This window comes from Mustela lutreola, chromosome 2 (genome assembly GCF_030435805.1).
Source record: "Mustela lutreola isolate mMusLut2 chromosome 2, mMusLut2.pri, whole genome shotgun sequence".
NCBI classification, from domain to species: Eukaryota; Metazoa; Chordata; class Mammalia; order Carnivora; family Mustelidae; genus Mustela; species Mustela lutreola.
The window spans coordinates 49,913,895-49,929,618 of NC_081291.1; the positions used below are offsets into that span (position 1 = coordinate 49,913,895).

Here is a 15,724-nt window from a genome sequence, read left to right on the forward strand (position 1 = left end):
AGATAGTGTGGGTTTGGTTCCAAACACTACAAAAAAGCAAATACCATAATAAAGATTGGCAGATGAACTTTCTGGTTCCCCAGTGCATATGAAAGCTATGTTCACACTAAATTGTAGTCTGTTAAGTGTGTGATATAGCACTGTGTCTTAAACAATGGTACGTACCTTAATCAAAAAATTCTTTATTGCTAGAAAATGTTAGGCATCAGCAATGTTTTTAACAGCCCAAATATGGAAAGAGCTCAGATGTTCTTCTTTGACAGTTGAATGGATAAAGAAAATGTCTCTCTCTCTCTCTCTCTCTCTCTCTCTCACACACACACACACAAACACACACATACACAGGAATATTATTCAGTCATCAAAAAGAATGAAATCTTACCAATTGCAACGATATGGATGGAAGGAAAGGGTGTTATGCTAAGTGAAATAAAATAGAGAAAGACAAATACCATATGATTTCTCTCATATGTGGAATTTAAGTAACAGTGAACATAGGGTAAGGGAAGGAAAAATAAATGAAGGTAAAACCAGAGAGGGAAGCAATCCATAAGAGAGTCTTAACTATAGGAAACAAAGCTGGAGGGGAGGTGGGTGGGGGGATGGTGTAACTGGTTGATGGGCATTAAGGAGGGCACTGGATTTAATGAGCACTGGGTGTGATATACAACTGATGAATCACTAAATTCTATTCCTGAACCTAATAATACAGTATATGTTAACTAAATTGAATTCAAATTTTAAAAATTTTAAAAATGTTAAGCATGATTGTTCATGGAGTTGTAATTTTTTAAATTATTTTTTAAAATTTAATTTAATATATATATATATATATATATATATATATATATATATATTTTTTTTTTTTTTTTTTTTTTTTTTCTGGTAGAGGGCCTTGCCTTAATGTCAGTGGCTGCTGATTGATCATGGTGGTGGTTGCTGAAGGCTGGGGTGGCTGTGGCAGTTTCTTAAACTAAAACAATAATGAAGTTTGCTCCATTAAATTTCCTTTCACTTGAACACTTAGAGGCCATTGTATGGTTGGTTACTGATTACCTTAATTTCAGTATTGTTGTGTCTTAGGGAGGCTGGAGGAGACAAAGAAAGATGGGGAAACACCTGGCTGCTGTGGTAGCCAGAACAAACACAAGGTTTATTTATTAAATAAATTATCAATTAAATAACCCATTCACCATTTTATATAGGACTGCTTGATGGTACCCCCAGAACAATTACAATAGTAGCATCAAAGATCAAGGATCAGATAATTATAACAATTCAAAATATTCAAAAATTCAAAATATTGTGAAAATTACCAAAATATGATACAGAGCCATGAAGTGAAAAATGCTGCTGCGGGGGCACCTGAGTGGTTCAACTGGTTGAACGTCTGCCTTCAGCTCAGGTCATGATGTCAGGGTCCTGGAATCAAGCCCCGCATCAGGCTCCCTGTTCAGTGGGAAGTCGGCTTCTCCCTCTCCCTCTGCTGCTGTTCCACCTGCTCATGCTAGTTCTTTCTCACTGTCAAATAAATTAAAAAAGAAAGAAAGAGAAAGAAAGAAAGAAAGAAAGAAAGAAAGAGAGAGAAGAAAAATGCTGTTGGAAAAATGTCACCCACAGACTTGCTCAGTGTAAGGTTGCCACAAGCTTTCAATTTTAAAAGTACAATACCTGCTAAGGGCCATAAAAGGAAGAATAATAAATCAAGGTATGCCTGTATTTAATATATAGTTTGTTATATGAAATAATTAATTCTTAAATAATTTCAAGAGGTAAAACCTACATGAGTTGTTGGTAACTTAAATATGGGGGACCAAAGGGAAGGAAAGATGTGACAGATGACAAAACTTGTGTATAGGCGGATAAGGTTGCCATGTGTGAGGGCTTTGTCCTTCTGTTTTCTTCGGATCTGAATCAGTCAATATTTTCTACAAAGGACCAGAAAGTAAATAGTTGAGGCTATGGCCTCAACATGCATCCACAGCTACTCAGCTTCTGCGGCTGTAACATAAAATTGGCCTGAGACAAAACTTAAATGAACAAGTGCCATGATGTTCTGATCCAGCCACTATTTGCAAAACAGGCAGTCAGCAAGATTCAGTCCATGGGCAGTAGGTTGCCAGTCCCTGAGCAGATCATGACTTTAGTTTTTGTTTGTTTGTTTGTTTTTAAGATTATTTATTGATTTGTGTGTGAGGAGAGAGAGCATGAGAGAGCACAAGCAGGGAGAGCAGCAGAGGGAAAGAGAGAAGCAGGATCCCCATTGAGCAAGGAGCCTGATGTGGGACAATCCCAGCATGACCTGAGCCAAAGGCAGATGCCTAGCTAACTGAGACATCGAGGCGTCCCTCATGACTTTAGAATTGGAGCTAATTTTGAGGCAGCCACATGCATACGTTCACATTATTAATTATTGTTAAATCGTGCTGTTAAGAAAAGTGCTTACAAAAGTATTCGGTAATTAGAACAAGATGAAATATCTATCTTTGATTGGTAAGCATCTTTTAGGGAGTTGTGTCCCCAGAGGAAGAGTATGTAAATGGTCATCTGTAGTTAGCATGTACATTTTAAGGAGATGGCTCCTCCAGTGACAGCATGGTTTCAGAAAGTGACAGCTAGCTAGTGTCAGCAGATGTGCATTGTTTGGCTCTCAGAGTACATGATATCTTTTGAAAGGCATCAACCTTATAAAACATCAGAAGGTTCACATGAGGCTATTGGGGGGTGGGAAAAGGAAGTGCTGAAACCAAGTATAGTCATTCCTTTTAGTTAGAGGTACAGAGAAGTGGCATTAAACAATGAGAACCTAGATTGACTTGAGGAGCAAACCGTTCAATTAATTTGGGAAGTTTTAATTATATGCATTTAAAAATAAGAACCCACCCCATTGCTTTGTATTCAAGGGAAATGCAGGCATTGAAACTGTGAATGTAGATCATTTAGACTGAACTTTTATGAAGTCTGTTCTTGATGTATAATTTAACACTTATTTATAAGTATGCAGAATTGTATTTTGTTCCTTTAGACTTGGTTGTTTTAGGGGCAAAATTGAATTACTCCTATCCATGTCACTTATTTATTTCATATGTTCTGCTGCTATAGGCATTTTAAGTTGTTTGGCCAATGACATTATGAAATGTAAGTCTGGAGACTTTACTGACTATTCAAATCTATAATTTCATTACAACTTCATACTTTCCCATTAAATCATAACAGAGTATCACTGAGCATTTCCTGTCACCCATTCAGACTTTTAATGAGATAATGCATCATAAGTCCAGGGAAGTACATCTCTGTGATCAGTAGCTTCTTTAAAAAATGCAAAGATTTTCTTTGTAACCCCAACCCCTTAAGAGAGTGTAATTCAGTAGTTTCCAAACCTGTCTACATTTCACCTAAGGAGCTTTAAAACACACTGATGCCTATTTGAAAATTTTAGAGGATCCCCAATGAATACATGTGCAGGCAAGTTTGGGAACCAAAATAAAGGCTATACCAGCATCAGTTTATCTACATCTTGGATCTCCAGGGGCTTCGTGGTGAGATTAAGCTCTGGGTTCCTCCATGAATGCCCAGGGTCTACCATAGTAAAAAGCCATTTCTAGCATTCTTCCTAGAGTACATTGAAAAAAAAAAAAAAGTGATTCTTACAATTAAAGTTTGAAGAGGTAGAATCTGAATTAGTAAGTGTTTTTATTATAAAATAGCAGCCCTGAAATTCTGTTTCATAGTCTAGTCATGCTGCCTAAGGCTTAAAAATAGAGGCTCAGTCTTATAAAAGAAAGGAAGAAAGAAAAAAAGAAAGAAAATAAAAAGGAAGTCATTGAGTGCTGCTACAGAATTCCTTGTGAAGCTCTTGGTGGCCTCTCCACCTTGCCCACTCTACCCTCTCCACCTAGAATGAAAATCTAGCTCTTTTGTAGTATCAAAAATTCAACATTCCTTTGCATGTTTCCTAAAAAAAGCCTTTTTCATAAATTAGACAGAACAAATGTATTTTAATGAACAAATGGTATTTTAATAAGAAAGCTCTTTTTAAATTAGTTCATTCTATTAGGGTTTTAATAAGTAAGAAAATAATATTGTAGAGAATTATGCAATAAAAGCCCCAGCCAGCTTGGTCTACAGAGTAAGCTTTGGAAACATGCAAATGGAATTTCACTAAAGAAAATATCCCTGAAGTAACAACATTTTCTTTTGGATAGAAAATGTCTATGTAGGGAAAAGAGCAGATCTCTCCTAGATAAAAATGATACACCAAACAGTGTTTATAAAACTTCTATCTCTGTTTGAGTTCTGCATTTGGCAGTAAGACAGCAACTAATTTGGTTTTATTTTAAAATTCCAGTGATTATAAGGTCTGCACATTCCCTGTGGAGCAGCTAACTCTCTACTAGAGCCAGACCCCAATCTTTGCTAGTCACATGTGCTAGAGAACTTTAGCTGACAGGTGTTTTTCATTGTTTCTCTCTGAGCCAGAAGCAATGGAGTCACAGCTTGTGGTCAGAGTCTAGGGCTGTACCACTTTTTTTAGGAGCATCCCCCAGAGACAAGACACATGTGTCTGATCATATGTGCTTTGAAAATCCATTTTCCTTCTGGGGCTATCTACTCTCCCTGTTGGAATTTGAATTATTGGCTAATTGCCTACAGTCAGAAGGTCTTCACATACCAGATGCTGAAGTAAGAAAAAGTGTATTTGTTACAATGTTTCATTGCAAGTAGTAGACTATCGGGGAAATATTCGTCATCAACTAAGGAAAGTTTATCATTTCGTGTTCAAAATGCAGGGGTACAGTGGTACATGTGTTTGTTAATTTGGTGATATCATCATGACGCTCTTAAAGAATGATTAATGAAGACAATTTAGATGATACAAACAAATTTTAACACATCATGAACTAGGCAGTCTCCTTGCAAAGAACCACAAAATGGGGTGGAAGACAGAAAACTTTTTACAGGATAAAGAATAAACAAACAAAAGACAAACAGAAAATACCTGATTGGCTGGGACCATATAGTCAGTCTCTTTTGGGGTTGTTTCAGAGTTGGCATTTGGGGACCGGCTGAATGGATACACTCTGTGTCTAGTCAAGTAAAATCTGTTTATAGGGACACACAGCCTATTCAAGTTTGGTTTTCTGACATGTCACCTGGGAAGGGGTGGCTCCATCTTGGGCCTAAAAGTTATTACAACATCAAAGACACAAATTCTTTTTTATCTATTTTTTCCCCTATCCTCAGTATATTGGCTTCTTCCCGTAGCTTGTCTCTTTATGGTTAAAAAATGGCTGCTGTGGCTCCATACATCACATTTACACACATCAAAGTTCAGAGGCTAAAGACAGTATATCTCTTCTTTGTGTCTCTTTTAAGAGTGAAGAACACTTTCCTAGGACACTACATCAGGCTTATTTTTGCTTGCATTGGCTAGAACTCTATATTATCTCTTTCCTAAATCATTGATCTATCTATCCATATAATACGTGTGCCACACATGGTATTAATTGATAGTTCTGTCAATAAGGGTCTCTTCTCTTGCTAACAGCTAGGATTTCAACATCTCTTCCCCATGAGCCAGCTACTGAGCAGATCCAGTATCCAATACCCATACACACTGGCATCCAGAAGAAAATGCATTCTTACAGAGAATTTAGAACTGTATCTTTTAAAGAAAATAGTAGTTAACATCCTAGCCCTTTTTTTCTAATCTTTCAGCACCTTAACTTTTGCTTTCCAAGTATGCCTAACTGAAACATGGTTTTGTTGCAGCATTCAAAATGAAATTGAAATTTGCATTCCTACTACCCTCTGGCAAAGTAAATTGACATTATACTTCAGTTGTCATAGTCCTAAATGATTATTCTCCCTTCAATAAGTACCTATGGGCATTTGCAGCTGACTCTTTCTTCTTACAAAACAAGCCACTGAGGTTGTGTGATTGGGTATAAATACACACAAATCAAATGTATCACTTTAAAAAAAAATTCTCACTTACTAGAACTTTTAAAGGTTAGTTGGTGACTTCATTGAACACAGTATATTTTCAATAATGATTTTTGTTGGCAAAGCAAGTAAATTAGACTTTTGTTCATTTGGTGCAAAAGGCAACTTTATTGCTGTAATGTATACAATTAAACTCAGTTGAGATGTACTTTAAATGAAAATTGAAAACAAATTAAGTAATCAGTCAATGAAATGTTTGTAGTTACAGCTCTTGTATATATTTGTATAAGTTAAGGGGGAAACGAATGCAATTCAGCATTGCTGGGCATTTTATTTTATTCCAAGTGGGGAAAAATAGTGAGCTAGCAACATTTAAAATTGGCTAAAAAATATTACAGATAATGATAATTTGTTTTTATATTTGTATAAGCCCTACTTGTATTCCCATAGATCAAGTGTAATCATATGGTGTATTACTATCTACTAGTGTTAGAATCAGGCAATCTCAAGTTTAGCTAATGAAATTTATTTATAGAGGGTTTTTTTAGTTTTGTTTTTATTTTGTTTTGTTTTGTTTGTTTTTGCTTAATCTTTCTTATTAAACACGAGTAAGACCTTTTAATTTAACATTTGGGAACATTTGTATTAATGTTAGCAGTTTTTTAGATTCCAACTTATTGCAACTTGACATTTGTAAAGTTAATGCATATCTCTTTCTCTCTTATTACAAATTATTTCCTTTATTTTATGACTTTGGGATGGTTGCCAGTGACTTACTGCCTCAAAAATGATGGAGAAAGGGATAATTATGTTTAATATTTAGTAAGATTTATTAGTGCTGACTTGGGCTTTGCATTCAGGCAAATGAGTTCACACGAATCATCTGAAGATTCTTGTGTCTCTGCTTACAGTTTAAATTCAGCCATAGATGGTTATGGTATTTTATGATATTTTATGAAATATTTTATATTTCATGAAATATTTTATGAAATTTATCCATGAGCTGTTTTTTTCATAGTTACCTGCATTTGATTTAGATTGTGAATATAGTTCTCATTCAAGTTTTGATGGAAGTATCAAATCCTGCTATATATTACATCCTGTTTTAATATGACACTAAACTCCTAAGAACAATGAATTCATTTTTCCCCCTTATCTCTTAAAATTATGCATTTTTTAAAAGCCTCAGGTTTTCCAGTATTGTCCTAACCTATTTTTTGGCCCAACTGTATTAAAAAGTTACGGGAATATCAGTTAAATTTGGTCATTGGAATTTATTCTGTAAATTAATTTGCTCACTCAGCATAGCTTTTGCAACTAGTAGATACTCAACATATTTATTTAGTACATACGTTTTTCAGGACTGTTGGTTGTGAGTAACAGAAAAGCCACTTAACATGTTTCAGCATAGCAGAATTTACTGGCTTGCATAGGGATGAGGTCTAGGGAATCATGGCATGGCTACATCAAGTAACTCAAACAGTCTAATCAGTAATTTTTCTATTCTCTTTCTCTTTTTCAGTAATCCTTCCCTTTGCATTGACTTCTTTCTCTTATAAACTCCTTCCTTCTTAAAACCATGAGTACAGGTATCATTACATCCTAGAAACTGCCAGTCCAACAAAAAAATACATATTTTTTTATTTATCTTAGCAAAAGTAAAATTAAATTCCTTTCCATTATATAATGATCCTGTCCCTGACTTATATTCCATGGCTAGGAGGTTGGAACATATTTGCTTTTGACAAAGTGTGGTCCCTAGAGAACCGCCAGCAACATCACCTAAGATTTTGTTACAAATATATACTCTCAGACCCCCTCCCATACCCAAACAATCAAAAGATCCTGCTGTGGAGGCCAGCCCACTGGGTGATATAGTGTCCTCCTAGTGATCTTGAGGAATGCTTGAGCTTGAGAACCAGTGCAGTACACTAAATTGGTGAAGACTGGGTCATGGGAGCAAACTTCCCACTCCCCCCTACCCCCTGCAACAGGGCTTCCCTGTAAGTTGCATCTTACAACAAGCACATAGAAAATAGATCTGAGGAACTGATGTCAGGGAGGAGGAAGATTAGACGCTGTGCTGGCAAATGAGAGGTACCTCTGGTACAATGAAACTTAAACCCAGTAGTACTTTTTCTTTGTTTCTAATGGTATTATTTCTCAGAACACTGTTGACTATGAATTCCCCTCCAGAAGACCACTATTGTGATTAAGTAAATCCACATTCATCCTCCTCTAGGATATAGTTTTTAGTTTTAAATTTCATCTCCAAATAGGTACATGACCAATATTGAAGGATTTCCAGGGGATGCCTGGGTGGCTCAGTCAGTGAAGCATCTGCCTTCAGCTCAGGTCATGATCCCAGGGTCCTGGGATCAAGTCCCAGATCAGGCTCGCTGATCAGCCTGGAGCCTGCTTCTCCTTCTCCCCCTACCTGCTGTTCCCCCTGCTTGTGCACTGTCTTTCAGTTTCTCTCCCTCTTTATCTCTGTCAAAGAAATAAATAAAATCGTTAAAAAAAAATTTCTAGACCAAAGTTGTTTTTTTTTTTAATCAAATGCTTCCTAATCACTTAGATATAGTCAACTACCATTACAGCCTTCAGTAATGAACCTTGTTGATCCTGTGTAAACTGAATTTTCCTTGAAAATTCTCTTTGACAATGGCAGTGATGTCTACAGAATTTTAGGGAATGTGGTCAACATTGCAATATCATTCAAAATAATTTTAAAACATTTTTTTAAAGCAGCTAATAATGGACATGTGTGTAACTTTTTGCATTACTGAAGATTTTTATTGTGATTTATCACAAGACTCCTCTGGGCATTTGTTGAAGAGCCCAAGGTCTTTTTACTTATTTTTATTTTTAGCATATTCTTATTTGGCAGGTCTAGGGTAGGAACAGGGGATTTGTACTTTTAATAGTTTCCACAGGGAATTCTTAGAATCAGGCAGGTTTGGCACACTCCATAGTGGTGAGAAGTAAGGATTCTGGGGTGGAATAGTTGGGGTCAAATCTCAGTTGTAGTTCATACTGACTGTGGGGGCGGGGGGAGTAGTCCCTTAATGTTGTCAAGTCTCAAATGCTTCTGCTATCACTTATATTCCATTCTTTTCCTTTTCTCTGAACTAATCCGCCAGTTACACCTTCTCATTTCTTATGCTGCAGATAGAGGACATGCAGTGGGGTAAAGGAGTCCGGGAGATCCCCCCCTCAGTGTGCACACTGCCATGCAAGCCTGGGCAAAGAAAGAAGACACAGAAGGGAACTCCATGCTGCTGGACCTGTGAGCCTTGCGACGGCTACCAGTACCAGTTTGATGAGATGACATGCCAACATTGCCCCTACGACCAGAGGCCCAATGAAAACCGAACTGGCTGCCAGGATATCCCCATCATCAAACTAGAATGGCATTCCCCCTGGGCTGTAATCCCTGTCTTCCTAGCAATGTTGGGAATCATCGCCACCATCTTTGTCATGGCCACTTTCATCCGCTACAATGACACGCCCATTGTCCGGGCATCTGGGCGGGAACTGAGCTACGTTTTGTTGACTGGCATCTTTCTTTGCTACATTATCACTTTCCTGATGATAGCCAAACCCGATGTGGCAGTGTGTTCTTTCCGGAGAGTTTTCTTGGGCTTGGGTATGTGCATCAGTTATGCAGCCCTCTTGACAAAAACCAATCGGATTTATCGCATATTTGAGCAGGGCAAGAAATCAGTTACAGCTCCCAGACTCATAAGCCCGACATCACAGCTGGCCATCACTTCCAGTTTAATATCAGTTCAGCTTCTAGGTGTTTTCATTTGGTTTGGTGTTGACCCACCCAACATCATCATAGACTATGATGAACATAAGACAATGAACCCTGAGCAGGCCAGGGGAGTTCTCAAATGTGACATTACAGATCTCCAAATCATTTGCTCCTTGGGATATAGCATTCTTCTCATGGTCACATGTACTGTGTATGCCATCAAGACTCGGGGTGTCCCAGAGAATTTTAATGAAGCCAAACCCATTGGATTCACTATGTACACGACATGTATAGTGTGGCTTGCCTTCATTCCCATTTTTTTTGGCACTGCACAGTCAGCGGAAAAGGTAAGTGAAAATGCACATCACCCTGTTCATTTCGGAATATGTTTGTATTTGTAAATACTGGAACCAAATTGATTATATAGAACGAGAACTTTTATATCCTGAATTACTAGGCATCAATTCTATAGAAATCTAAAAACTGCAGGGAATTGTGCCATGTGTATTTCACTGGAAACCAACCAAAGGTAAATTTTTTATGTTAATTGATGATAGAACTACTCATCATAGCGAGAGATTATCCAGTATAAAATTGTGTGATCTGTCCAAATTAAACCTTCCAATGCATTTGTTACACACCCTCTGTTTAGGATAAAAGAAAAAGGCCACAGTCCTTCATTAGGATAGGGATGGTGATTACTAGTTCCCTCTCTCTCTTAGTGACCATCTAGGCTGTCACTGTGGATTGGATCTAGTGTGTGAGCAACACCATGTATGAGTTGTCCATTTGAATATTTTCCATTTGCATATCACATATATATGTATGTGTATAATAGATGAATATAGGGAAGTTTTGGTTATCATTCCACCCTCAGCTCCCTAAAACTAGATATACATTAATCGCATCAAATGATTCAGAGAGTTACCAGAGATTCAACTTTCTAGCAATGGGAGGGACAGTATATAGTAGAGCAAGTGTCGTCAAGTGATGGAAGTTCAGAATTAGTGAGCCTTAATGTGTTGTCCCAGATATAGTTAGTATACATGTTCTCCACATAGAGTTATGCATTTGTATGAATCTGTAAGTTAGGCAGCCCTAATGTGTTGAATCCTAAAGCTATGAATGCATGTCTAGCTGTGGATTTGACAGGCATGCAAATTAGGCAAAACTAAAGCGTTGATTCTAGATGAGATTCATACACATCTGACTTTTATACTCACCTGGATATGGTTTTGTAGATATGCAAATTAGGCAGTTTTAATATGTTGGTCTTAATAAGATGCATTGTCCTTCATTCAGTGAAGTCAGCTTTGGCAGGGCAGTACAACTGAAACCAGAACCAAGACCTAGAGCCCTAACTGGTGTGCTGTATCAGAAAGAGTACACTTATGGCTTGGTTAGAAGTTAGAACACAGGGAGTCTAGCCTGATTCCATGTTACTTTGGAGAAGTCCATAAAACATTCAAGGACTTAGTGCCCTGCATGAAGAAAGCAAGGACTGAAGTAGGTATCTCTACAAATTCACTAATCTATGCCTCTAGGAATTAGTCGAATCTGAATTTTTCTTTGTTACTTCGATTCTCATAGAATCCTATAATTAATGACATTTGGTGTTCCACCAGAGGAGATATATTTCACCTAAACTGTTTGATTCAGAAGATATCAGTTTGGACTGTGTGGGTTTGGGGGGCTTGTTTGTTTCTTTTTTCTTTTTTTGTTTAAATGCATATGTTATAAAACCACAAAGAATTCTGCAACCAAAGACAGTGAGTGGTTCCAGATATGGTTTTAGTCATAAAGTGTCTAAGAGGAAGTTCTAAAATATATGTTCAACGAGCATAGTATGTTTCCAACAGTATGTTTCAAATTCATAATGCATGTTTACTGTCTGTGAAACCAACTTGAATTGCATTTTATTACTTCCATCTATCCCTGGGCCAAGGGAATAGTAAAATATGAGTTAGGGTAGTGAAATTCAATAGAGAGAAAAGAAAAAGAATTTCCCAAATGTATGCTGGTAAGTTGATAACCATTGAACTTTTTATGGGAAATGATGTGTATCATCGAAGCCTATGAAGATAATAATTTTTTTTTTATTAAAACAAACACAATTGCTTATGTAACAGGCTAAAAACATTAAATCCTTTTCTTATAAATTTATTCTTGGGGAATGCAAAAGACAGGAACATCTGCAGCTGTCTTAAAGATGGGCCTTGGTGTAATGTTATTTGACACCGCAAGGGTCTACCATTTCATTTGTCATTTCTAGTCATGACTATGAATCTTTTCAGTAAGGTTAAGTGTATAATTGACTTGCTTAAAAACCTGAAAAGGATACCAGGTTTCAGGAATTGAATTCAGTGATTCCACTTGTTCTACAAGGCCTTGAGCTGTTAGAACTGAACCGCAAGAAAAATTAAGCTGTGTGCTTGATATATCCTAGATTGAGAAGAAATGTATTTTTTCTTCATATATTCTCAGTAGGTTATGATGTTTTATGTGGTTGATTGGCACAATTAAAGGTACTAAATTGCCAAATGGGAACAGTAAATTTTATATGGAAATTCACACATCTTAAAGATAGGCATATGGCTACAGAAGCATGAGTGGTAAGTTAAAAATAGTTTTTGTACATGAAACCATGGAATTTAAATTGTGAAAAGTGGCAAATTGCCAAATGCAACAGAGATAACAGAAAAAGGCATCATTGCCAAGCTAGCAATATTCAGAATCGCAGCCCTTACATTTTTGTTTAGATCAAACAATTTGAGTGTTTTAAGTGGAAGAATTCCATTGTAAGAGGAAAAAAAAAAAAGATTAGGCAGTGAGTTCAGTAATAACTATTTACTGTCTTAGGAAATTGAGTTCCATTTTGATTATGCTAGGGATATCTTTGTGAAACTTCTTACCACTTGAGTTTGTTAGCACAGCATAAAGGATGAGAAATGTTTGTTTTGTTGTGAAACATCAACCCTCAGTATATTTTTGCTTTTGTGAAGGATGCAGGAGATTACAGTTATCTTGTTTTATTGTTGCTAATCCTGCGATTTTTAGAATGGGGATCATGCAACATGGTCAGGGATGGAAGAGGTAAACTTTAGCCATAAGAGAACAATCCTTGATTTTAGGAATTCTATTTAGATGACTGAAATGATTCAAGGAAACACTGCAAATAGTTGAGTAATAGCAAGGTTGGAGTTAGCTGGTCTAGTGAAGTGTGGTAATGTCCCATGGCTATATACCAGTAAGAGCTGTTAGAGGACTAGATTACTTTCCAAGAACACAAAGGCTTGGTTTGTGGCTTATCTATCTTTTTTGCATGCAACCTGGAAAAGAACATGTTTCAGGTAGGAAGGACATAAGCTACCTTTCCAAGATCTGAGAAACCCTGAAGATACTATGATTATCCAGATTTTTTTAGCCAGTTGTTGTCAGAACTTTCTAGGTAAACCAGTGTATCTTTTTTTTTTTTTTTTTTTTTAAACACATGGATGAGGAGACAAGCTCTACACCACTTAGCTCTGCAAAGACAAAGTAAAGACAAAGTAGACCTTGATATAACATGAGAGGAGTTGGAGGGTCCCAGTAGTCTTCCCATCTGTATGTATGTTTGTTTAGGTAGGAGGTTGATGAGAACAGGAGAAAGTAAAGGATTGAGGCATTTTCTGCTCAGAGGAAAATATGAAAAAAGAGTAGTTGCATACAGGAAGGAGTGTGTGTCTTCTATAATGCCACCCACAGGCCATTCTTCTGCACACAGCTGAATAGAACAGCATGGATTACAACACTTAAATAATCAAATTCTTTGTTTTTTACTGCATTATTTCACTAGATGGCAGACATAAGGTTACTATTAGCAATCTCTGAACCAGCTCAGGGTTCTTAACCCCATGGTTCTCAACCTTGTGTCTCTGATAATCACCATTGGAACTTGTTTTTAGAAATATTCTGTATCTGCTCCTCCTGACTGGTTCAATAGGGCAATAGGATGGCCATAGAATGCTGGATTTTGTAACAAGCATGCTGGAAGTTTATCAGTGCAAACCAAGCATGCTTCTTAAAACTACCTGAGCATTTTCTTCCTAATCTACAAAATGTGTCATTTAAATATTTCCTGATCTCTAGTTTTAGAGCCTTTAGGAACATATTAACTCTCATCTCAAGCAACTAGGAAATCCAGACATCAAGGTACCAGGAGATAAGAAAGACATTATTCACAAAGACAAAGCCTAGGCTCAGAAGGTCTGAATGAAGTGTTAACTCCAAGGTTGTAGCCAGAGACCTTACAAGGCAGGACCAAGGCATTGGCCCTGCAACCAGAGGTAGCAAGAAAACAGGAAGAATATGTCCCGGGAGTATTTCTAGAGGGGTTTGGACTATAAACCAATATTTTGATCATCCACATGTAGCAGATAGCTCCCCAGAATTTGAACAAAAAGCAGACCAAGCTAGGACTGATATTAGGGATCAGAAATATTTGTCAAGTAAGTAAACATTTCCTAATCCATGCCCTATGCAGACACTGATAATCAATTACAGTGAGCTTCCCCTGAACCAAGGTGCAGTTTTAAAAAAATCCTTATCAACACAGTCTTTAGGAGGCCACTACCAATAAGTCAGAACTAGAAGAAATCTGAAATCCATGTGTCATTTCTCATTAATACTGGGCACTGACAAATGACCTTTGATATCTCTTCCCATTCAGCTTTGTTGTCCTTATGCAAAAGCCATTGGGTGGCTTTCATTAAAATTAATCTGGTTAAGTATAAACAATAGGGAAATGGGAGTGTGCTTAAATTAGTCTTTATTTTGTCTCTGATTACGCATCTCTTCTAAATTTTCACAATGCCATACAGAAAGGGGCAGTCCTAGCTCTCTTTGGGAATAGTATTTTCTTTATTTCTTTTTTCTTTTTTTAAGTTTTACTGTATTATATTAATCCCCATACAATACATCATTAGTTTTTTTTTAAATTTTTTATTTTTTATAAACATATATTTTTATCCCCAGGGGTACAGGTCTGTGAATCACCAGGTTTACACACTTCACAGCACTCACCAAAGCAATACCCTCCCCAGTGTCCATAATCCCACCCCCTTCTCCCAAACCCCCTCCCCCCAGCAACCCTCAGTTTGTTTTGTGAGATTAAGAGTCACTTATGGTTTGTCTTCCTCCCAATCCCATCTTGTTTCATTTATTCTTCTCCTACCCACTTAAGCCCCCATGTTGCATCACCACTTCCTTATATCAGGGAGATCATATGATAGTTGTCTTTCTCTGCTTGACTTATTTCGCTAAGCATGATACGCTCTAGTTCCATCCATGTTGTTGCAAATGGCAAGATTTCATTTCTTTTGATGGCTGCATAGTATTCCATTGTGTATATATACCACTTCTTCTTGATCCATTCATCTGTTGATGGACATCTAGGTTCTTTCCATAGTTTGGCTATTGTGGACATTGCTGCTATAAACATTCGAGTGCATGTGCCCCTTTGGATCACTAGTGTTTACCCTACAACATTAGTTTTTAATGCGGTGTTCCAAGATTTATTGTTATGGGAGTAATATTTTCAAACCAACTTTGAAAACTGTGAGGCATCCTGTAGTTGTCACACAAGGAATGCAGGACGGGCACCCAGAAACAGGAACTCCACTCCTGCTTCATGGAAAAATGACAAGTGGACTGAAGTTAGCAGGCAGAGGAAGCACTATGATAGCCCAGTGAGAAATTACATCCACTGTCAAAAAGTATGGGACAACAATCTCACCACATGGCACGGAGACTGAAGACAGATGACGCTTAATGCAGCTTTGACTCTTGCAAATATGAGGGTGTAAGAATAAAACTTAATAGAACCGCATTTTATGGGAAAACTTTAAAACAGGGTGAACCCCAACATTTCATTCCCAAATTGAACTATTGGCAATCTCGTCTTTTCAAAGTGACGGACCAAGTTAATTTTAAATAATAGAACTAGTAAACTGAAATACCTGCTTTCCTTTCTCAGGCTGA

General features: G+C 37.2%; 1 protein-coding gene across 2 annotated transcripts in view; it reads left to right on the top strand.

Moving 5' to 3' along the window:
- The window catches only part of GRM7 (glutamate metabotropic receptor 7), an 891,796-nt gene that overhangs the window by 712,844 nt on the left and 163,228 nt on the right, over window positions 1-15,724 (top strand). For both annotated transcript variants that reach the window (XM_059161568.1, XM_059161569.1), the window contains exon 8: window positions 9,118-10,053. In XM_059161568.1, coding sequence (XP_059017551.1) covers window positions 9,118-10,053 — 936 coding nt within the window. The remainder of the gene's footprint in view (window positions 1-9,117; window positions 10,054-15,724) is intronic.